The sequence below is a fragment of the Callithrix jacchus genome, chromosome 15 (assembly GCF_049354715.1).
Source record: "Callithrix jacchus isolate 240 chromosome 15, calJac240_pri, whole genome shotgun sequence".
Classification (NCBI taxonomy): domain Eukaryota; kingdom Metazoa; phylum Chordata; class Mammalia; order Primates; family Cebidae; genus Callithrix; species Callithrix jacchus.
The window spans coordinates 66,198,529-66,222,301 of NC_133516.1; the positions used below are offsets into that span (position 1 = coordinate 66,198,529).

Genomic DNA, 23,773 nt, shown 5'->3' on the forward strand with positions numbered 1-23,773 from the left:
ACATTTCCATGATTCTGAGGGGCTCCTAACTGGTCTGAAGCTTTGAGGCTTGACTGTACCAAAGTAACCAGCACCCTTCAAGCACAGGAGGGGTCCTCTGGGAACTAAGGACACTCTGACATTGCCACCCAACCCCTAATCTCCCCAGAAGAGGGCTGGTTTTATGAGGCTTTTTTGGATCTTGGAAAACTAGTCATTCAAAAGTAAACACTGCATGGCTGGACAGCCCTTTTGTGCATTTGAATACCTTTCTCAACTCAGGGAGGCTCTGCTGCAGGGAAAAGGGGAGTAGGGTGTGTTTCAGGAGGGTGAGTTCTTGCTCTGTGTCTGCCGCATGCTTTCCTGTGTCCTCTCTCAATCCCACTTTATTAATCTGTTAAGTGGGTGTAAGTAGGATCCTTTGCCCACCCTTTACCTTTGCTTCAGGTGGGTTTAAAAGCACCTCGAAGATAAGAGGTTCTATACACAGGAGATTTTGCTGCATCCTACAGAGGTCACCAAAGAGTCTGAAGGGAGGGGAGGCTAGAAGTGGTGAGCAGGGATGGAGAGGGACCACGTGTTGGGAATGGATTATGACCAGGGACCAGCAGTGATTATCCTAGTGCCACCAGCCAAGCTAAGCAGTGTTTGTGGGTGCCCCAACAGGACCAAAGCATAGGTACTGGAGAGGAAGCAGTATGTAGAAAGAAAGAACAAGGAGGCAAGGGAAGGATGAGGGAGAGGAAAAGAGAGGCAGAAGATATGCCAAGGCCCTCCAAGAAGTCAGAGGGCCATAACTTTTTTGTCTACCTATCCCAGCCTTCCACTTCCCTGCCCTTCCCAATTCTACCATAGTGCCCAGAGCTACCTGCTGAACTGAGTAGAATTTGCAGAGAGTCAGGACTTTTGCTGAAATAAATTCATAAACTGTGTGTTCCCATTGTGAATGATATTTTTTGGGGGGTCTATCTGCAAATCCCCACATGTGTGGGTTGATCACATGACCCCTCCACTGAAAAAAACATGGAATATGACATTTTGAGAGTGTGACTAAAAAGGCAGTGAGAAACTGTCAGTTTTGCTTTGCATTTCTTATTTCCTCATTAATTTTTTTTAAATAACCAAATACTTTGGATTATACCTGTTCTCAGAATAATGTGCACACCTCCTAGTCTGGTAGAAAGGTCACGTGACACAGCCTGGCCCACACATAGGGAGTGAAGAAATTGGCAATACTGCTCCCACCAAATAAGTAGGTGGAGTCGACTGTCAATTTCCTTCAACACATGAGTAGGTGTGAGTTTTCTGTTTATGTAGTGCATTTCAGGGAATATGTGAGCTTTACATTTTTAAATATAACAACTCAGGTCTATAACAGAAAGCTGGAAGGAGGTGCAGGAACTGGAGAGAGATAGGAAAAATACTTGCCAATTTGTATCTCTCTCTCACACATTATTTTCAATAGAAAAGCACTGAGTTCCCAACACATGTCTTTCCTCCTCCTCTTCCTCCCTGCAAGGCAGGCTGGATGGTTTTATGCCTGGCCTTCTTGGGCCAATGCCAGCCAGCCTGCCCAGTGTGCCCGTCACATTTGTGGGGAACAGGGTGCTGCAGTAGCCTCCTTCTCTTCTCCCTGCCCTTGTGCTTCTCCCAAATCAGACATGAGCAGGCTTAGCACTAGGAGGAAAAAAAATGAATCCCTGTTTCCTACCGGCCCATCACCCCCCCAAAGCCGTAATCCGAGATGTGCTCCGTGGGGGACTGGAGGTCGTTTTTGGAAGAGGCCTTGTCATCCAGCAGTGGCCCACTGCTAGCCTCGCTGTCAGCCTTCTGGCTCAGGCTGTCGGAGAAGGCATCATCCCTGGGGAGAAGACAGACGTGAATTGGAGGTGCCTTCCCCTGGAGAACCCAGCATATACAAGGCTCCCTGATATGTGTCTGAGGGGCCGAATTAACACACCTTATGGTTACATTGTGCCCATAGCACTTGCTGAGCCACTGCCCACTGGGTGCCTTCCCACCACACATGTCCATTGCAACACTCCTATTCAGTTTCTGCAGCAGGGACCCTCTTCTGTCCCACACCTACCTCCTCCTTTTTTCTCTTCTAGGTTCATTCCCAGGCAGCTCCAGGCTAAGACAAGCTAAATACTGCAGGGTGTGTTGGAGAAATGTGGGGATGGAGTCCGCAGGCCTAGCACCGAGGGCTGAGTGCTGAGTCTCTGTGTGACTCTGTGGGAAATGGCTTGGGGCTAAGCAAGGGAGGAAGAAGCTGCCTCTGCCCCTTACCTCCCCACTCAGGGCTTGGGCCATTGTGAGGTGGCTCATAAGCTTGCTGGGGTGCCCTGCCATGCTCCTTCCATGTTCCTCTGCTGTCGTGACTTGACCCTGGCCTCAGAGGTCTGAGGACATCAGGAGGCTGCCAAGGGCCCTCCACTATGGCATTCCTCTGGCAGTCTGCTTGGCCCTAGCCTTTTCTCTGGCTGAGACCTCCTCTCTCCCATCAAAATGTGGGTTTTTGATCCCTTAACCTTGAGGCTTAGCTTGGTGGCTGCAAATAGGGTACGTCTGTTCTGCTGAGCCTGACCAGAGCTCCCGGGGAATATGTGCACTGGAATCTTCCATGGCTTTCAAATGAATGGAAAGTGCAGACTTTCTGTGGTAAGACTAGGCATTTGGGACACAGGGCTCTTTTTTGTTAACCCCTGAAATTATTTTTTAAAAAATAGTAACCTATTAATCAGAAACAAGGGCATGGTTGTTTCTGCCCATCTCCTAAAAGAGCTGCCTCTGGAGTATAGAACAGTAGGCAGGGGAAGCCTAGAAGGTGAAGGTGCATGGAAGGAACCCCTGGATACTGAAAGCCATGGTGGGTGATGGTCACCCTGGGGCTGTCAGCTGCATCAGGATGCAGGCCAGGGTCACCCAAAACTGTCTCTGTGTACTCAGAAGGAGGAGCAATTTGTGTATCTGTTAAGTGGATCACCATTTAAAGGGAAGTTAGATATTACCCATTCTTACAGAAGATCAAGCATATGGTATCAAGGAGAGCAAATCGCTGGCATACAAGTTAGCACTCCCCTATGGTGCCCATTCCAGATATCACTAGTCTATTTCAGCATTTTTCACAGAAGCCCCGACTCCACTCACATGTCCTGTACAACTATGTACTGATGGGGGATGAGTCCATCCACGCCATTGTGCCGGCCCTCCCACCAGTCCTCTGAGGCGCGGTGGTACAGGAGCAGCGAGGCCCCTTTCTTGAAGGACAGCTCACGTGGGGACCGCCCCATGTAGTCAAACTTGGCGATTGCCTCAATCTGCTCCACTTCTGGAAGGAAAGCAAGGGAAAGAACATCCGAGTCAGCAGAGGGGCAGCTCAGGAACCTCAATCAGATGGCCCTGGCTTCTTTGGGAAACGACAGACAGCACAGCTGATGAGAACATGGACAGAACGCCTGGTGGGCTGGGGCTTGGGATCCTGGGGTCCTAGACTCAGATCCATTCTCTGCTCTGCGACCTCAGGCAAACCATCAAACCTTTCCAAATGTAAGGAGAGGGCTGACACCCTCATTTTCCACTGCCCTTCTTGTTCTCCACTTTTTAATGCTCATTAAGACAACATTATAGAATTTTCTTTTTCTTCTACCCCTTAACACAAGTTCTATTAATATTTCTATGTTTCTATGAGCCCTTTTCTTGTCATTTATAATACTTTTAGTCATTTTTCATCGTTTGAGTCCACATTGTGCATGCAGACTCTCATCTGTGCAAAATTGGATACAGGATTTTTAAAGATACCCAGACTCTTCAAAGCTCATTGTTAAGGACTGAGTTGTGTCTCCCCCAAATCTATATGTTGAAGCCCTCACCCCAATGTGACTGTATTTAAGATAGAGCCTTTAATTAATGTAAATGAAGTGATTAAAATTAAATGAGGTCCTAATGGTGGGGGCATAATCCTAGGGCTGGTGTCTTTATAAGAAGAAGAAGAGAGGCTGGGCACGGTGGTTCATGCCTATAAGCCCAACACTTTGGGAGGCTGAGGCTGGAGGACACTTGAGTCCAGGAGTTTGAGACCAGCCTGGGCAACATAGTGAGACCTCATCTCCAGACATTTTTGTTTTGATTAGCTGGGCATGGTGGCATGTGCCTGTGGTGTCAGCTACTCTAGGGAGTGAGGCAGGAGGATCACTTGAGCCCGGGAGGTTGAGGCTACAGTAAACCATGATCATGCCACTGTATTCCAGCCTTGGTGACAGAGCAAGACCCTGTCTCAAAACAAACAAACAAAGTTCTTATACAAAAGCGCCTAGTTTAGTACAGATATTCATCAGGTACTCAGTTGACAGCAGCTATCATGACTGTGATTATAATTATTAATGGATTTGGCCTATGGGATGGCTCCAGAGAAGACATGTAAACTGCACAGAATTTAACTGGTTTGCCTAAAACCATACAGCTAATGATATTTGTGGAAGACTTTGTGGGGAGTAGAGGATTGTGCTTATATAATTTATTCCGCCTGTGTTATAGTTTCTACTCTAAGAAGTGTCCATATGTGGCAGAAAACTGATTTTATATAGGTATTAATGTTTTAATATTTTAAAGTAAACATAACGATGTTTAACTTTATAATTCTTTTTTTTATTTTAATAGAACAAAAGAGTAACAAAAGCAACCCCTGCTCTCTCTAGCCTGCAGATAACTTCCCCATACTGAGCTTTTTTGGGGCTCTCTATCTGCTCCATTCATTGCAGACAATCTTGTCTTCATCAATTTATTCATCCACCTGTCCATCACATAGTTAAGCTCAGAACATTTGGCTTTATCACTTTCTAGTTGTGTGACCTTGGGATACTTCGTTTTTCTTTCTAAGCTTCAGTTTCCTCATCTGTTAAATGGAAATGGTAATAACAGAACCTATCTTACAGAGTTATTAGAAGGATTAAATGAGTTAATATACATTAACAGTATCTTGCTTGCAACAGTGTCTGGCACATTGTAGTCTATAAGAGTTGTGCACATGTTGTTACCAAAGGCTGGTGCACTTCTAAGGGCCACGGGTAGCATGGAAAGTCAAAGAGCAGGAGGAGGAAACTGCATGGTTCACTCTCCATCACTCTCTGCCACACACATGCACCAGGGCTCCCCTCTGGAAGCAACTGGCCTGAGAAGACTGTGCTTGGGGCCCTATGAGATGCAGTGGCTTTGGGATATATTTAGCTTTTAGTGACTGAGGCAGCCTTCTACAGGGAGTAGGCCTCCAACAGTCAAGTCAGTTTCCTCGGCTGGCTACCTGACAAATGTCCTTAAATGCTATTCTAACCTAGGTGATGAGAGAAGGAAGGAGGGAAGGAAGTGGGGAAACGACAGCACCACTAAATGGGTCAAATTAGTTCAGATCTTGACTCAGAGTCACATTCTCAGTAAAACAAAGAGATCTTGATCCTTCTCTCTGCAGCATCTTTGAATCTCACATTCAACCATGTGCTAGAACTGCCTGGGAGCCCATCTGCCTGCCTCACTTCAAGAGTCAGGAAGGCCAGAGGGTCTGCAAGGGCAGGAGCTGAGCCCAGAGAGCTGTGTGCTCCTGGTTTCACCCAGAGACTTCCTCTGACCCAGATTTCTCACACTGAGAAAGGCGCTGACCTAAGCAGAGGTTTTCTGATGCTCAGAGGGCTTTAGAGGGGCTGCCTCCGGTTCCTCATTTCTGCCTTTACCATCACCAGAGCCTCTAGCAGTCACTGAATAGTAGTCTGAAGTTGAAAGAGTGGGGCAGCAGGGGGAGTAGAAAATGTGAGGGAAAGAAAATAGGAAGGACAGGGCAGAATCTCCAGCTCAGAGAAAGCACGTGTGTTTGCAAATGACGTTACATAAGTATGTGTCGTGGAAACAGTAATAACACTCCCGTTGATTACTAAGTCTGTTATTTGGGCTTCTCATGCCTGAAACAGAATACGTGTTTCTCCCCCTCATCACTCTCCCACACTCTGCTACCCAAACTTATTTCATTCCCTTATCTTCCCCATTTCAGGAAAAAGAACTGCTCTCTACCTGCTCACCCAGGCCAATGCCCTGACATGCTCTGCACACCTCATCCATTAGTGACTTCTGCAGACTGTCTCCTGGATCTGACCATGGCTTGCCACCTCCCATGCCACCCTTTTCACTTTCAGATTTGTTAGATAGAGCCGCTTCTCCCCACAGAAGCCTAGAGGGTCCTTTACAATAACAAATCAGATCATGAAACTCCCCTGTTCAAAATCCTTCGAAGGCTTCCCATGGAGCTTAGAACAAAACCCCCGAGTCTTCCCACTGTTCATAAGGCCCTCCAGGATCTCAGTCGCAGAGACCTCTGAGACCTCATCTTCTCTGTCTCTCTTTCTCCCTCACTAGCTCAATCTGCTCTTGCCTCACTAACCTTCCTGATGTTTTTCCTCCAACATCCTAGTATGACATTTTTCAAACACAAAGTAAAATTGAAAGAATTTCACAGTGAACATGCATGGAACACCACTAAATTCTACTATGCACATTTTATTACGCAAGATTTATCGGATATCTACCCACCCTTCCAACTAACCATCTTATTTTTAAATGAATTTTGAATTAAGTTACAAACATGAGTATACTTTATCTCTAAACACTTCAGCATAAATATTCATAGAGCTTTCTTTTTTCTTTTTTCTGTCACCCAGGCTAGAGTACAGTGGTACAATCATGACTCACTGCAGCCTGAACCTCCTGAGATCAAGCAATTCTCCCACCTCCTGAGTAGCTGGGACCACAGGCACATACCACCATGCCCAGCTGATTTTTAAAATTTTTTTGTAGCAGTGGAGTTCTCACTATGTTGCCCATGCTGGTCTCGAAATTCTGGACTTGAGTGATCCTCCTGCCTTGGCCTCCCAAAGTTCTGGGATTACAGATGTGAGCCACCACCCCCAGCTACAGAGCCTTCGTGATGCTTTTAAAACATGACAAGTATCTTCCTGTTACAGGGCTTTTGTACTTCTTTTGATGTGTATATTTATGTGTTTGTGGTGTGTGTGTGTGTGTGCGTGTGTGTGTGTGTGTGTGTGTTTCTTTTCTTTCCTACTGATTCTGACTCCTAGAACAAACCCTGGGACAAACAGGCACTCAATACATATTTATTGCTTGCATAAACAAATTAAGCTTTTACTGGTGCCACCTGTTCTACCCTCATTATCACATTCATCCCGTAACAACATTTGAGGCACTACCCTCATTTCAGATGAGGAAACTGAAACTGGGTTGAATGATGGGCCTAGGTTGGGTCACACCAGTAGATATAGCGATGAGCTAACATCCGAGCCCAGGTCCCAGACATCATTAATAGAAGCTTCTAGGTGTTTCTGAATTGTGCTAATCTTATTTCTGCCACAAGGTCTTTGCATCTGTATAGTGTAAATGTGACTATATAGATATACAATGCTCTATGTTTGATGCAATTCAACTCCTGTGTGTTGACAGGTTAATTGTACCAGGTAAGGACCCCATGGGCTCTATAGTGAGGGAAGAGACGAACAGGGCAGCCCTTGAGCTTAGAGGAGAAGTTGAGACTGTCTCAGTAGGGGCCTGGCTAGAGTCACACTTCAGGATAATCACTCCAGTGGCAAAGCAGAGCAGTGGAAGGATTGGAGGGGAGAGGCTAGAGGCAGCAGTGGTTCAAAGGCTGCTACACTGGTCCAGCCTCTGAACTAGCATGGACTAGACATGGGCTTTTCTGGAGCTGAAAAGACATGTTGAAGCTTTGCTTTTATTTCAGAATCTGAAGATTGGACATTTATCCTTCTCTACCCGTCATTCAATAGGAAGCTCAAATTCCTCTCTCTAGCCATGTCATTCCAGAGAATTCTTTTACAGGTCATGAACCCTGCCTGCATGAAAGAGGGGATGGCTCCATTCCTCTCAATACCACTTCATGTCCCCCTGCCCACCCCATCCCCTACTTAATCCCCAGAAGAGAGAACACTAATCTCATGCAACCAGTTTACTAGAGGCCAAGTCACTGTGTCAAAGGTTGGGAATGTGGGTGTACCTTCTCTTCTCCCTCATCCTCCCTGTAATGAGAGTAATGGCATAAGCCAGGGTCTGTATACAGGGTCCCTCTTTTCTCCCCTTCTCACTCATGACCTTGGGTTCTTTCTTTGCATTCAGTGGAGGTACCAGCTGATATTGGGATTTAGATTTGATTTCAAAGTAAAGGAGTGAGATTCTTCTGGGATGATAGGATGAAGAGTTCCCCAGGGAAACTCAAGAAAAAATATAAAAAGGAAAAAAAATATTTCAAGCCCTTGGAAATGGTCCTAAGGGCAAAAAGCAAATGAAGAAACATCTATTCAAGAAAATCTATAAAAATTTAATAAGAAAAGTGAAAATCTCTGGTACTTGAACCAAGACTGCTCCTTCCCTCTACTCCTGCTCCAAGCTAAGGGAGATGGAGGCTCCAATCCAGACTAGTGCAGCCAAGAACACAGGGATTCCTCTCCCTTTACCACCTTCTAGTCACAGGGCTTTCTTCTTGGAAGGAGGAGGAGTTCAGTGATTCTCATCCTGCTCCCAGCTACCTGTTGCTGAGGCTAATTCCCAAGTGAGTGGAGTGGAGAGAACAGGGCTTCATTCTTCCACACAACCCCTACTCATGGAATGGTGGCTGTACTTTGGACATGGCACCACTGACACTGTGGAGGTTCTCTTACCCTTACCCCAGCTTGTGAGGTGGTGGTTACATGGCAGGAGAGGTAAGTTAAGAGGATCTCTGGCTGCCCCTCCACAAAGTGCTCAATGGGGTCGTCACTCAGAAGATGCCATTGTCTCCATCCCCAGCCCCAGAGTCTTGGCTCAGAGATTTTTCCATAGGGGAGAAGCATCCTGTAAAACAGATGGCTCCTAATTTTGTCCCAGAGGAACTAACTTCAGTTGCAACAGAGCTTGGAGAAGTTCAAGCCTAAGGGTATTCTTAAGAACAATGGAGGTTGTGTTGAAGGGCAATCCAGTGATGGTTCATGAATTTAATGAACATAGAAGATAGACTATAAGCCAGATAGTTAGCAGAGGAGAACCAGGGAATAAGACAGCCAGGAGAAGTACTCCTAGGATCAGAACAAATACAAAACACTGACTTCAGAAACCATCCCTACAAAGTGGACAGAATTTGAATGGATTAATTTGTAGAGCAATTTAGGACCAAGAGCACTGTTGAAAGAATAGCAACCATCCAGCAATTAGTGGAAATTAACAGCTATAAAGAATCAGGGAAAGAGGACTCTACCAAAACCACTATCATCTCAGGGAAAGGGAACCCTACCAAAACCACTGTCATACCACAGAGTAACATTTCCATATATCACTGAAATTAAGCTAGTATAAATAGAAGCTCATTCGAATAAGATGTATATGGTAAAGCTTAGAGAAACTACTGAAAACAACTCAAAAATAGTAAGATCAGAATACTGGTTGTCAGAAACTAAGAAGGGAGGTGAGGGGAGAAGGGGCAAGATTGTTCAGCAGGCACAGTGCTAGAGTTAGATAGGATAAATAAGTTCTGGTTTTCTATTTTACAGTAGGACAACTATGGCGAACAATAATTTATTACACATTTCAAAATAGCTGGAAGAGAGGAGATTTGAAGTGTTCACAGCACAAAGGAACAATAAATTTATAAGGTGATGAATATACTGCTTACCCAGATTTAATGATTACATAATGTATGCATGTATTACAATATCACATTGTATCCAATAAATATGTCCAATTATCTATCCATCAAAAATAAAACCTTTAAAATTAACTCAAAAATATGGTACAAAATCATTAAAGAAATTTAAATACTATATTAGAAAATATTCACCGAACACTATATTAGAAAATATGCAAAAGAAAGCAAGAAAGAAGGAATAGAGGAACAAAAAAAATACGAGACATGTAGAAAACAAAAAGTAAAATGGCGAACATAAATCCAACTATATAAACAATTATATTAAATGCAAATGGATTAAACAATCCAATTAAAATGCAGAGATTATAAGACTAGATGAAATAACATAATTTAACTGTATGCTGTCTACAAAAGACACACTTTAGATTCAAAGATATAATTATAGTGAAAGTGAAAGGATGGAAACAATACATTATGGAAACTGGAGACACAGGAAAGCTAGAATGACTATACTAATATCGACAAAATAGACTTTAAAACTAAAAATATTGCTAGAGATAAACAGCAGCATTTCATAATGATAAAAATTTTGATCTATCAAGATTAAAAAAGTATAAACAAAATACATTTAATAAAAGAGCAGAAAAATACATGAAGCAAAAATTGACAAAAAAAGAAAGAAATAGACAATTCAGAAATAATTGTTGGAGACTTCAATATCCTACTCTCAATAATGAACAGAACAACTAGACAGAAGATCAAAGAGGAACTAGAAGACTTAAACAACACTATAAACCAACTAGACCTAACAGGCATCTACAGAACACACCACCCGACAAGAGACTATACATTCTTTTTAATTGCACATGGAACATTCTCTTGGGTATGCTTTACGCTAGTCCATAAAACAAACCTCAATAATTCAAAATGATACAAATAATACAAAATGTGTTCTTCTGTCACAGTAGGATAAAATTATTGGTTTCTTCAACAGAAGGAGTTTTTTCTAAAGTAGGAATCAATAGCAGGAAAAAATTTGGGAAACTGACAAATAGGCAAAAATTATACAGCATATTGCCAAATAACTAATGATTAAAGACAAAATCAAAAGAGAAATTAGAAAATTTTTGAGATGAATGAAAATGAAGATATAACATACCAAAACTTAGAGGATGGGGCTAAAGAAGTGCTTAGAAGGAAATGTATGGCTGTGAATGCCTATATTAGGGGTAAAAAACCACCTCAATAACCTAAACTTCCACCTTAAGACACTGGAAAAAAATGCAAACTAAACCTAAAGCAAGCAGAAGGGAGGAAATAATAAAGACTAGATTAGAAATTAATAAAACAGAAAATAGAAAAACAGTAGAGAAAATTATAAAACCAAAAGCTAGTTCTTTGAAAAGATTAATGAAATTGACAAGCCATTAGCAAAATAAACCAAGAAAACAAGAAAGAAGACTCAAATTATTAGAATCAGATATGAAAGAGGGATATTACCACCATTATTTTACTGTAGGAAAAGGATAATAAATACTATAAACAATTATATGCCAACAAATTGGAGATCTTAGATAAAATTAACAAGTTCCTAAAAAGTCACAAACTATTGAAACTGACTTAAGAAGAAATAGAAAATAGAAATATTTTCTATTTCTTACAAAAAGATACTTATAACAAGAGATTGAATTATAACCTTGAAAATACTTATAACAAGAGATTGAATTAATAATCAAAAAAATAGCCACAAATAAATGCCCAGGCCCAGATGGCTACATTGTTGAATTCTACCAAATATCTGAAAAAGAATTAATAATAATTCCTCAAAAAGTCTTCCAAAAACTAGAAGAGAAGGGAACACTGCTCAACTAATTTCACCAGGCAAGTGTTACCCTGGTACCAAAACCAGACAAAGATATCACAAAAAAACTACAGACCAGTGTTTCTTATGAATAGGGATGTGACTATTTTCTACAAAATGTTAGCAAACCGGGCCAGGCACAGCAACTCATGCCTGTAATCCCAGCACTTTGGAAGGCTGAGCTGGGTGGATAACTTGAGGTCAGGAGTTTGAGATCAGCCTGAAATATGGCAAAACCCTTTCTCTACTAAAAATACAAAACATTAGCCTAGTGTGGTGTCAGGCACCTGTAATACCAGCTACTTGGGAGGCTGAGGCAGGAGAATCATTTGAACCCAGGAGGCAGAAGTTGCAGTGAGCCAAGATTGTGCCATTGCACTCCAGCCTGGATGGTGGAGCAAGATTCCATCTCCAAAACAAACCCCCCAAAACAAAAATCACTCACAAGCCAAATTCAGTAGCATAAAAAGAACTATGCTCTATCCACAAGTGGAATTTATTCCAGGACTGCCAACTCATTTAACATCTAAACAAAATTAATCAATGCAATGCACCTTATCAGTAAAATAAAAACAAAAAGCACACAATTATCTCAATAGATGAAGAAAAAGCATCGACAAAATCTAATATCCTTTCAAGATAAAACATTCAACAAACTAGGAATAGAAGGGAACTTCCTCAACCTGACAAATGGCATCTATGAAAAACTCACAGCTAACATCATACTTAATGGTGAAAAACTGGATGCTTTCCCCATAAGATCAGGAGTTGGACAAGGATGTCCACTCTCATCACTTCAGTGTTGTACTGGAGAGTCTAGCTGGGCCGACTGGGCAAGAAAAAAAAATAAAAAGTATCCAAATTGGAAAAGAAGTAAAAATATCTCTATTTATATATAATAATATAATCTTATATATTAAAAGGATCATGAGGAAATCAATAAAAACTATTTGACTGGATGAATAAGTTCAGCAAGGTTGCAGAATACAAGAGCAATATATTAAAGCCAATTATATTTCCATACTCATACTCATAATAAATTCAAAAGTGAAATAAAGAATACAGAGGAATAAATTTAACAAAAGCAGTACAACACTCAAACTCTGGCAACTACAAATCATTGTTGAAAAAATTAAAGAAGATCTAAATAATTGGCAAAACATCCTATGTTTATGGATCAGAAGACTCAACACTACTAAGATTTAATAAAATATTTCCAACTGACCTACAGATTTAATGCAATCCCTATCAGAATCCTGGCCTACTTCTTTGTAGAAATTGATAAGCTAATTCTAAAATTCGTATCTAATTGCAAGAAACCCAGAATAGCCAAAACAATCTTGAAAAAGAACAAAGTTGGAGGACTTAAACATCCCAATTTCAAAAGTTACTACAAAGCAACAGTAATAAAGACAGTATAGTACTGACACAGAGACAGACATATAGGTCAGTGGAATAGCATTGCAAGTCCAAAAATAAACCCATACACCTATAGTGAAAGGATTTTTTTACAAGGGTGCTAAGACCATTCAATGGGGAGAAGAATTATTTTTTCAACTAATAGTGCTGCGACAAGTGGAGAGCCACATACAAAGGAATGAAGTTTGACCATTACCTTATACCAAAATTAACTCAAAATAGATCAAAGACCTAAATGTAAGATCTAAAACTCTAAAACTCTTAGAAGAAAATACAGGAATACATCTTCATGAACTAGAATTTGGCAAAGGACTCTTAGATATTCTGTCTGTCTCTCCTTATCCTCAGTCCTGGTGTCCAGAGCAGTTTTCTGCCCATTAGTCCCAGGAGCTGTGGAAAAACCAGCAAAGGCATGGACAAGGACCTCAGTCCCCAGGAAAGCAGGTGCTCCAGTCAAGACAAAAGAGAGGAAATGTCAGGAGTGGGAGAGAGATAGAGACAGAAGAAGCTAGAGAGAGTGATAAAGAGTCGGACAGAAAGAGACCCAGAAATAAAAAGAGCAACAGATGTAGAGGATGGGGTGGGGGCTATTAAAAGGGATAAAGGGAAGGGGAGAACTGGAGGTGGCTGGCAGAAGTGAAAAAGGAGGAAAGAGAAAAGCAAATCACCACGAGTAAGTAGAAGGTGTCACCCTCCCATCTGCAAACAAATCTTCTGCAGGACACATCTCAGTTCAGGATGACTCTAGCCTCTCAGGAGTCTGATCAAGCTGAATGTGACATCTGGATTTGCTTTTCTGTACCTGTGACCCAGGTCTGGACCATTAGCTCCCTCTCAGGCCACAGGGACTGGATCAGGCCTGAGTGCATGACTCAGGGTAGTCCAGTGAGACTCCACCCCAGGACCTCTCTTAGAAACACTATAGAAAGGAAGCACTTTTCTACTGAGACTTTGGGTAGGAGGATGGTGAAAGCCTGGAAATGCCAGAGACCACTACATGAGAATGAAGCCAGCACAGAGGGAAGCAGAGCAAGAAGACAAAGTGCTGACCAAATCACCCTTGCTCCTGGATCCAGCTGAAGCCATGCCAACCCTGGGACTTTTCAGGTAAAGGAACTTATTCCCTTTTAAGCTGAAGTTAATTTGAGTTGGGGGTTATGTCATTAGCAACTGAAATAGTCCTACTAGAATGTGAAAACCCATCTATCAGTCTTTCTCTTTTACCAATTTCCAGAACTGTCACCTGAGTGCCTGCCTGCTCTCCTGACAAATGTGGTAGCCAACATAACCTAGTCCCACAAGAGAAACTCAAAGGACAAGTCAGAGAACTGCTAAGCCATGATGTTTACAAGGAAAACTATCCCAGGTGCTTGGTGCATCTCAGGCCGTATTCTAACTTTCTTGGGTCCTAGGCATTTTTGCCTGCATGGGTCCCTTCCTCCATTCAAAAATGTTAAAAATTATATTTTACAACTGCCTTGGTATAAAGACAAATATAATCCAGACTGGATATTGTATTCATTTTTTTTCTTATTTTAAAAGAAAACATTTTAGTGGACCTCTACAAGTATCATGGGCCCTTGGCATTGTGCCTACTCTGCCTGATGGATAAGTTGGCATATGGTTCAGATTGCTTGTCTACGCAGTCCAGTTGCCCTAAAGACCAGTCCAACTCTCTTCTTGTCTGGAAGGGGTGGAGGAATCTGGAGAAAGGTCTCAGCTGGCCTTTCTCTCTCTCTCACCACACACTTCCCAGGATCATCACCCTTTGGTTTAATCTACAGGGTGCCCAATGCACCAGACACACCTGTAATCCGGCATTATTGCTTTGCACCATGAGAAGCTACTTCCAACCTGTCAAGATCTGGTGACAGATTGGGAGTTCCTCAAGGACCAACATCTTGTTCATCCCCACGTCCAAGTCCCAGCATAGGCCTGGCACAAAGCAGATCCACACGGGGGAAGGATGGAGGGACAAAGCTTGCTTCCCATTTAGGAAACTTGTGTCACTTAGGACTTGTGCCTGGGCCAGGCAGGACACATTAAGTAATGAAGTGGGCCAGATGTGGGATGTGGTGAACACAATGTGAGCCTACAAGGATCTGCTCTGTGTCAGGCCCATGCTGGGACTCGGGGAACACCATGAAGGTTTTTCTGGGTCTTCCTCTATTCTGAAAGATAGAAGGATGACTTGTAAAGCTGAAGGGGTCTACATGGGCCAGCCCTGTGGTTGGGCTGACATAGGTCAGCATGAGAGGCCAGAGGAAGAATCCCTTGTCCCCAGGATCCCCCTTACTCACCTTCATCGCTGGTATGAGGCTCTGTGCCATTGTCATGGTCAACTTCATCGATGGTCCCTGGCTCGCTGTGTGGGCTGTCACTGTAAGGAAACATGGGAAGGGGACTCACTGGGAGGCTATCTACCTTCACAGCATCTTTAGACTTTCATACAAGTCCAGTTGGCCTCTGGGCCCTCCCGCAGCTCAGATGCAGGCCTATACCATCCTATCTCTTCCATCTAACCACTCCAGGGATCTTCCTATCAGAAAATTACTCCCAGCCTCTTCCTCGTAAATCTTCCCAAAAATCTCCCCTAGTGCCCTCCTAGCCCTGGAATTTGCTGGGCTGTCACAGTGAAGACTGTCAATGCTTACATGTTCTGTAAGATCAAGAGGGCAGTGGCAAAACCCCAGCATTTATCATTGGAAGGACCACAGGCCAGAAGAAAAAGAACACTTTGAAGTACCATGAATTATTTCATCTGGCCTGACTCTCTTGTCTTATAGCTGAGGCGACACATCCCAGGAGGTAAGATGACACTAACAAAGGCCACCCCATCTTTCTGCATGCAAAAGCCCCCATTGATGCAGGTAGTGAGAGTGACTGGCAGCCATGATGGGCATGGTAGCTGAGTAATCTGATCCATCAGATTTAGTTGTTAATGTGGTGGTATAATTTCACCAGCTACTACCCCCTAGCTAGATTATAAGTTTCTTCAAGCAAGGGTTAATTAACATAGTCAGCCAGTTGTTTTTTATAGAGCCACTGAGTGAGTCCTAATATGCCAGGCAATGTGCTCATAGGAGGGATGCGATGATAGATAAGGTGGACAAGAGCCCTGGCCTCATGTTGCTTACCTTGTAGGGAGAGGGACAAGAAAAAAGCCCAAGTAAACAGGCCATTAAATAAGGCAGTTGCAAGTTGAAATAGTGTTATGTAGGAAATAAATGTGTAGAGACAAGAACAGCAGAGGGGACCGATAAAGAGTAGTCAGGGAAGGCTTCTCAAAGGAGGTGACATTTGCAATGCCATTTAAAGGAATATGCACTTTATTATGAAAAATTCTCCAGTCACACATGCTGACACGTGTGGCCACACTGAACTGCTGAACTCCTGAACTCCTGGCCACACTGAACTACTTTTCATTCTACTGAATGGTCCAGGTCTTTGCCCACTCCTCACTGGACTGGCTACAGTTCATTCTGCAGTCTCAGCTCAGTCTGTACTTCCCCCAGGAAGCCCCTCTTGACTTCCCTAGATTGGCTCAGAGAGACCCACTTCTGGAGCCCTCTGTTTCTTATTCCATCAAAGCTCCTGCACCAGGGGTCAATCTTGTTTGGTTACATCCCTGACTCCTAGCGCAGAACCAGCCCACAACAGATGCTTGGTAACCATTTGTTGAATGAATGAATGTTGTCTACTGTGCTGAGACCCTCAGCCAAGTCTCCCTTTTTGGTTTTAAAACTCCAAAATTACCACAGAATTAATAGTTTTACAGTCTCATGGAAAACAAATAGGAGTAAGAAAAGTATGGTTATTGTATATTGTTCTTTGATAAGTACACGAAGATCTGTGGGTCCCTTCTCAGAACACTAATTATATATATTGCAGCAAGAAAAGAGAACTGGCAATGGTTGCAAAAACTGTGTGAAAAGCTTCTCTTTGTCCAGAAATTATGCTTGCCAGCTGTTTAACGTTTCTGTTACAGAACAGGGATGGACTTGCTCCCTAGTGCCTCAAATGAGATTAGAGAGCTGTGATTAGACACCACTATGACCCAGTATTTCTATGCAGGGAGGCACGTGGGAAGGAAACACAAAGGCTGGAATACCTTGTTTCTTTGAAGCAGCTGCCCGAATATGCTAACAGTACTAAGGCAATTCAAAAGTCCAGGAATGCTTTGACAATCAAAAAACAAACTCCCCTGCAGGCACCTGGCTGAAGGCAGTATGGGTAATACCTAAATATATAGCTGTGTGCTCTCCTGAATTCGAAATAAAGAAATAGTAGAAACGCTTTGGTCTGTGTCATCTAGTGTCCTGAATTCCCTGTCTTCACCACATTTAAACATTTTTTTCCTGTCTTCCCATTTTAAGGTATTAGCCTGAGGAAGCTTTCAAAGCTCTGACTTTGAAAAGGTTCTAAAATATTTCTCCTAAGTCCCAGTGTAGCACCAGGTATACCAGGTACACAGAGGTGCCTAACTAGTGATTGTTGACATGATGTTGAACATGCAAAGAAATTGAGCTCACTTTGTCTGGAAAAGAGAACTCCTAGGTGAAAGGAGACAAGGGTGGGAAATGTTACACTCAGTTCTTGAAGTTGAGGTGGGGACTGTTCACTCCCCTGCATCCTGAGATGGGCTTGTGACTCACATGGCCCAGTTAAAGCATTGCATCTCCTTACCAAGGAGATTACTTCACCAAGCCCAAACCTCAGCAATGAAACACAATTCTTGAGTTTGTGTTGGAACATATAGGAAGGAAAGGGTCTTTTTCTATTGAAGATGCTAAGAGAGTAAGTTATAGATCTTAAGTTGCTGGTTGCCTGCTTGCAACCACCAAGAAAAAGTCTGTCTGAGATTGAAGCCAAGACAGAATAAAGCAGGGTCAAGGGATTGAGATTGCAGGACCAAGTCCTTGTGGTAATAGTTGAGCCTCTGGATCAAGCTATACCTGAAGACATATCCCCAGACTTTTTACTTAAGTAAACCAGTAAAATTTCATTTGGCTTAAGGCAATTTGAGTTGTATGTCTGTCCGTTTTAACCAAGAGAATCCTAACTGATGTACCTATCTCTCATGTGAGGCTGCTGTGAAGCTCAGATGAGAAAATGTATATGGAAGCATCAACTATCAAGCACTGAGAAAACTGAAGGGTTTCTTATTGTTCCTGTTCAGTGGCAACAACAATGATGATGATAATAATAATAATAATATTAAGAGGAATGGCATCTTACCAATATTCTTCCCCTCCAGCCATGCATTTTTCATACACAGGTCCCTCTAGCTCCCGGGGGCTGGGGAAGATGGCTTCATGATGGATGATGATGGTTTTGATGACTTCATTGATGTGTGCCTGGCAGGACACAGGGTCCTGCCCATCAGGGATGTGCATGAGGGTAGGCCCGAAGCAGATGGCCAGGTTGTAGGGATCCATCATGTTCTCGTCGCTATACTGGGAGAGGCTAGGAGAGAGGAGTTACCCACAAGTCATCTGGGAAAGGCAAGTCCTCCCCCTGTGGTTTCTGTCTTTTGGGGGACTCTAAAAAATCCAGGAGGGTTCCATGTTCTCCTTTAAAAACAGCATCTGCAAAAGTCTCAAGACACCCCCTCCCAAAGGAGGCCAGGCCTGAGTCAAAAAGGGGCCCCTTGGCTAGGTACTCACTGGTTGAGGAAAGCAAAGAGGTATCTCATGACCACGATGACCACACGGGGAAGGGTAACAAGGATTTGTTGGATCTGGTGCACCCTCTCAGCTGGGTTCTCCAGTTCTGTAACACAAAGGGACCTTTCAGCATGCCTTTCATCCTTAGAGAGCAATGCAGCAAATGTTCACAGGCCACACCTCCTATATTCAGCCCACCTGGATGAGGAGCCAGCTCTACCCTTGATTTTGGGGATCATAGGTGATACTGGCCTGGCCAATCAGAGCATCCATCTCCCCAGCAGGGGTGTGGCCTAATCAAGAACCAATCAGAGTCGACTCTTGGGACTTTGGTTGTGAGAAACCCACAGGGAGGTGCCCTCTTGGATCTGGGTGGAGAGAAACCTGGAGCATGGTGGGGGCCCCTGAGAGGAGGATCCCACCTAAGAGTGAAGCTGGCATAGAGATGGAGGGGGCATATGTCTGCTGATGCTGTGTGAGGGTCTGAGTCCAGCTGGCCCTAAGCTTTTCAGGTACCTGAATCAATGCATTCCCTTTTATGAAGTAAGCAGGTTTAAGCTGGGTTTCTGGTACCTGTGAGTCCTGACAGACACAGGCAGGGACCATGTTTCATTAAACTCTTTACAAACACCAGCTGCAGCACAGGCCTGACACAGAATAGTTGCTCAGGAAATGAACATCCAATATATCACCACCTCTCAAGCTACCTATCAGTCAAAGTCTAGCAGATGCTTGGGATCTCATCTCTGACCCCTGTTTCCAAGTCATCCTAGACCTGAAATTTGATAAGTGCCCTGTACAGGAACAGGATTTTTGAGGGTTCTGGAAACACTGGCTGAGCAAGTGATACAGGGCTCAGGCAGGGTCAGACTTTAGCAGTCTAGAATAGAGCTTGCAGTATAGAAGTCTGGAAAGATGAGCAGGGAATAGTGTGGAGGGAAGAGGGAACAGAAGGGTCTTTTACACACACAATAAAAGAGAGCTCAAACCTCTCTCTTCTCTTCTCATCTCCTGGGACACTTTCCTGGCTGCAAATATCTCTCAGAGTATTGTGAGAAACACCCCAAGTGAAACTGGGTGTGGGGCAACTTTTCTGTGAATCAAATTTAAAAGTTTATTCTAAATGACTAGAATTGAAATTTAGAATTTTATTCTAAATGACTAAAATTATAATATTCTAAAGTTAAAAGCTTATTTAAAAAAATTCTAAAAGGTTACTTTGGATTTGGGTATCTCACAGTCAAGGTGCCATGACATCAGCCCCCTAGACTGGGTTCCTCCTGATTTTATCCACAGAAACACAACAGTTGCTTACCATTAACTAGCAATGTCAGTGAAAATCCCCAGTCAACTTACTTTCACCATTTCCCTTGCTGGTCATGCTGCTGACCTGACCTCTAAACTTTCCATGGCTCCCCTTCACCCAAGGGGAAAAGCTCTGGAATGTTAGCAAGGCATTCAAGGTCTTCCCCATCTTGCTCCATTTTCCCCTTCCAGCCTCTAGCACCATGCATGGAACACTCTGCTCCCAGCACTCTTTTGGCTCTGATCTATGAAACCAAGTGTTCCTCTGGTTGTCCTCTGAGCTTCTTCTCTACCCAGGGTATGTGCCACAACCATGAGCCCTTTCATTATAAACTAGCTTATTATTTCCACTTTCAGCTATAAGGATGCAGGCTACACTTTTTCATAATATTCCCCCTCTATGCCTAGCACAGCAATGGGCCTGTGGCTCAACTCCAACAATGATTTGTCAAAGAACTGATCATTTAACCTGGGAAATACTTACTAATAGTAGATATCAAATCTTGAAACCTTTCCTTAGGAAAGAGTGGGTTTTCCAGTCCTCGGAAATACAGTTTTAAAACACCAGCGACTGAATTGATATCTCGTTCATTTTGATCGTCCACAAGGGGGTCTTCACCTGAGTGGAAACAAGAGAGGAGGTGATGTCTCAGCTTGGGAAGGAGTCAGAGAGCATCAGATGGCAGAAGAGATGGCCTGGCCCAGCCCAAACCACCGGAACGGCAGATGGGAGAAGCCTTCCCCACATATGAGACCCCCTTCAGCAAGTTTAAAGTTCTCCCTGCAACTCCTTAATTGGCAGCACGCCCCCGCAAAAAGAAAAAAAAAACCAAAATGTTCAAATCTATAAAGTTGTAAAAAATAAAATAATGAACACCCATCACCCTTCACTTACACTCATCTTGCCATATTTGATTTCTCATTCTTTCTGTATTTATATTTATTGTTGCTCCACTATTTGAGATTATTCTGTAGACATCAAAACACACCACTGCTAACTACTTCAACACTCTTCTAAGAATAAGGATATTCACCTACGTAACCACAATATTATTACACCTAAGAAAATTAACCATTGAAAAATAACATCTCATAGACAGCCTACAATTCAGATATCCCCAGTTGTCCCACGGTATCTTTTACAGAATTTGTTCAAAAGCCAAGGTCTAATCAATGTTCACACAATTAATTTGGTGGTTACATTTCTTGAGTCCTTTAAGTGTAAAACACACCCTGATATTTTTGCATGCTAGTTTGTGTTTTATAATATCGGCTCTTTCTGAAGAGCCCTAGCCAGTTGTCTTATAGAATGCCTCACACTCCAGATGTGTTGTCTCATAATTAGATTATAATTCAATATTTTTGGCAGGAACACTATATGGGTGATGTTACAAACACCTTAATGCATCCCATTAGCAGGCACATACATCAGACTGTCCCGCTGCTGGTGATGCCAGCCTTGATCACTGGGTTAAGGTGGTGGCCTCCGGATCTCTACATTATAAAGGTATTTTCCCTCACTTTGTAATAAGTATGATCCATGAAATGATACTCAAAGTGTCATGATACTTTGAGACCATGTGCCTGTAGTGCCCAACATGTTTCACCCAATGGTTTTAGCATCCAGTGATGATTTTTGCAACCAGCAATGATTTCTGCCCAAATTAATTGTTCCACTGGGGGTCACAACATGGTGATTTTCTAATTGTGTCATTTCTTCTCTGTGTATCAGCAGGAATTCTTTTATAAAGAAGAGCTGTCCTCATGTCACCCACCCTCACTCCCTTATTGTTAATATTTCTATACACTTGTTTTTGTAATTTTTAACTTAATTGTGATTATCCATTACCATCACCGTTTTTTGGAATACTTAAATTGTCCCAAATTTAGCCAGGAAGTATAATTTCTTGTGTCCTTTTAATGTGACCTTCATTGAGCACTTCCTTGCTTTCTGGACACAAAAAAGCCACCAATTACTTTTTACTTTCCTTTATCCAGCTCCAGAATCAAACGTTTCTTCAACAAGCTCTGTTTGCTTTTCGTAGAGAATCATAAAGAGACATCAAGATCTAGGTACTAGGTGTGCTCATTGCTGCAGAGGCGTCATAACGAGATTCTTTCAGTGGATAGAATTAGAATTTTTTTTCTTAAGTTCATACTGATTTTTTTTTTTTTTTTTGGGAGGGAAGGAGGAAGGGAGGAAGGCAGGAAGGGAGGGAAGGAGGAAGGGAGGGAGGAAGGAAGGGATGAAGGAAGGAAGGGAGGAAGGGGGGAGGAAGGGAGGGAAAGGAAAGAAGGAATTCAAGCAATGAGAGAGACATTGCCAACTTGGATCTAGAGGTTTACAAGTTGATTTCTCTTTTTGAGAGAAGGAAAGAAAAAAAATGAGTAAAGGAGAGAAAGAAAGAGGAAGAGAGAGAGGGAGGGTGAATGGAAATATTGCTTTATTCTGAAAAAAAAATGGGTATTAATAATGGCCAATCAATGTTTCATTTAAACCTATGAGTACATGTGATGTGGTATTGACAAGAATGTATATTTTATGTATTTGAAGTGGAGAGCTCTATAAATATTTATTAAGTTTACTTGTTCCAGATCTGAGTTCGAGTCCTTGATATCCTTATTAATTTTCTGTCTCATTGAATCTAAGTCTCTATGTATCTGGGTGTTAGGATTGTTAGCTCTTGTTGTTGTATTGATCCTTTTACCACTATATCTTTGTTGCTTTAAAATCTATTTTATCCGCTATGAGAATTGCAACTCCTGCTTTTTATTTATTTATTTATTTATTTTTGCTCTCCATTTGGTTGGTAAATCTTTCTCCATTCCTTTGTTTTGAGTCTTTGTGTATCCTTGCATGTGAAACAGGTCTGGATGTAACATGCCGTTGGGTTTTGGCTGTGTCTTTTGATTGGGGGATTTAGTCGATTTAAATTTAGGGCTACTGTCATTTGATGTTAACTGGCTGTTTTATCCATTCGTTGGTGTAAATTCTTCTTTATGTTGGTGCTCTTTACTTTTTGGTATATTTTTAGAAGGGCTGATACTGGTTGTTTCTTTCTGTGTGTAATGCTTCTTTCAGAAGCTCTTGTAAAGCAGGCCTGGTGGTAATAAAATCTCTTTGAGTACTTGCTTGTTCATAAAAGATTTTATTTTTCCTTCAGTTGTGAAGCTTAGTTTGGCTGGATATGAAATTCTGGGCTGAAGGTTCTGTTATTTGAGGATGTTGAATATTGGCCCCCACTCTCTTCTGGCTTGTAGAGTTTCTGCTGAGAGATCTGCTGTAAGTCTGATAGGCTTGCCTTTGTGGGTAACCTGACCTTTCTCTCTGGCTGCCCTTAGTATTTTCTCCTTCGTTTCAACCCTGGTGAATCTAATGATTATGTGCCTTGGGGTTGCTCTTCTTGAGGAATATCTTCGTGGTGTTCTCTGTATTACCTGGGGTTGAATATTGACCTGCTTTGCTAGTTCAGGAAAATTTTCCTGAATAATATCCTGAAGGGTATTTTCCAGCTTGGATTCATTCTCCCCGTCGCATTCAGGTACACCTATCAAACGTAAATTTGGTCTTTTCACATAGTCCCACATTTCTTGGAGACTTTGCTCATTCCTTTTTATCCTTTTTTCTCTAATCTTGTCTTCTTGTTTTCTTTCATTAAGTTGGACTTTGACCTCTGTTATCCTTTCTTCTGCTTGAACAATTTGAGTGTTTAAACCTGTGCATACTTCTCAGAGTTCCTGTATTGTATTCTTCAGTTCCATTAATTCACTTATATTCCTCTCTAAGTTGTCTACTTTCAATAGGATTTCGTCAAACCTTTTTTCAAAGTTCCTAGTTTCTTTACATTGGGCTACAAC

The 23,773-nt window shown here is 42.4% G+C and overlaps 1 protein-coding gene across 13 annotated transcripts in view; it reads right to left on the reverse strand.

Moving 5' to 3' along the window:
- The window catches only part of SRGAP3 (SLIT-ROBO Rho GTPase activating protein 3), a 267,844-nt gene that overhangs the window by 10,479 nt on the left and 233,592 nt on the right, over positions 1-23,773 (reverse strand). For all 13 annotated transcript variants that reach the window (XM_035276174.3, XM_078351588.1, XM_035276173.3 and 10 more), the window contains 6 exons: positions 20,400-20,534; positions 18,611-18,716; positions 18,183-18,410; positions 15,245-15,324; positions 3,130-3,310; positions 1,691-1,840 (listed from right to left, as the gene is read on the reverse strand). In XM_035276174.3, coding sequence (XP_035132065.1) covers positions 1,691-1,840; positions 3,130-3,310; positions 15,245-15,324; positions 18,183-18,410; positions 18,611-18,716; positions 20,400-20,534 — 880 coding nt within the window. The remainder of the gene's footprint in view (positions 1-1,690; positions 1,841-3,129; positions 3,311-15,244; positions 15,325-18,182; positions 18,411-18,610; positions 18,717-20,399; positions 20,535-23,773) is intronic.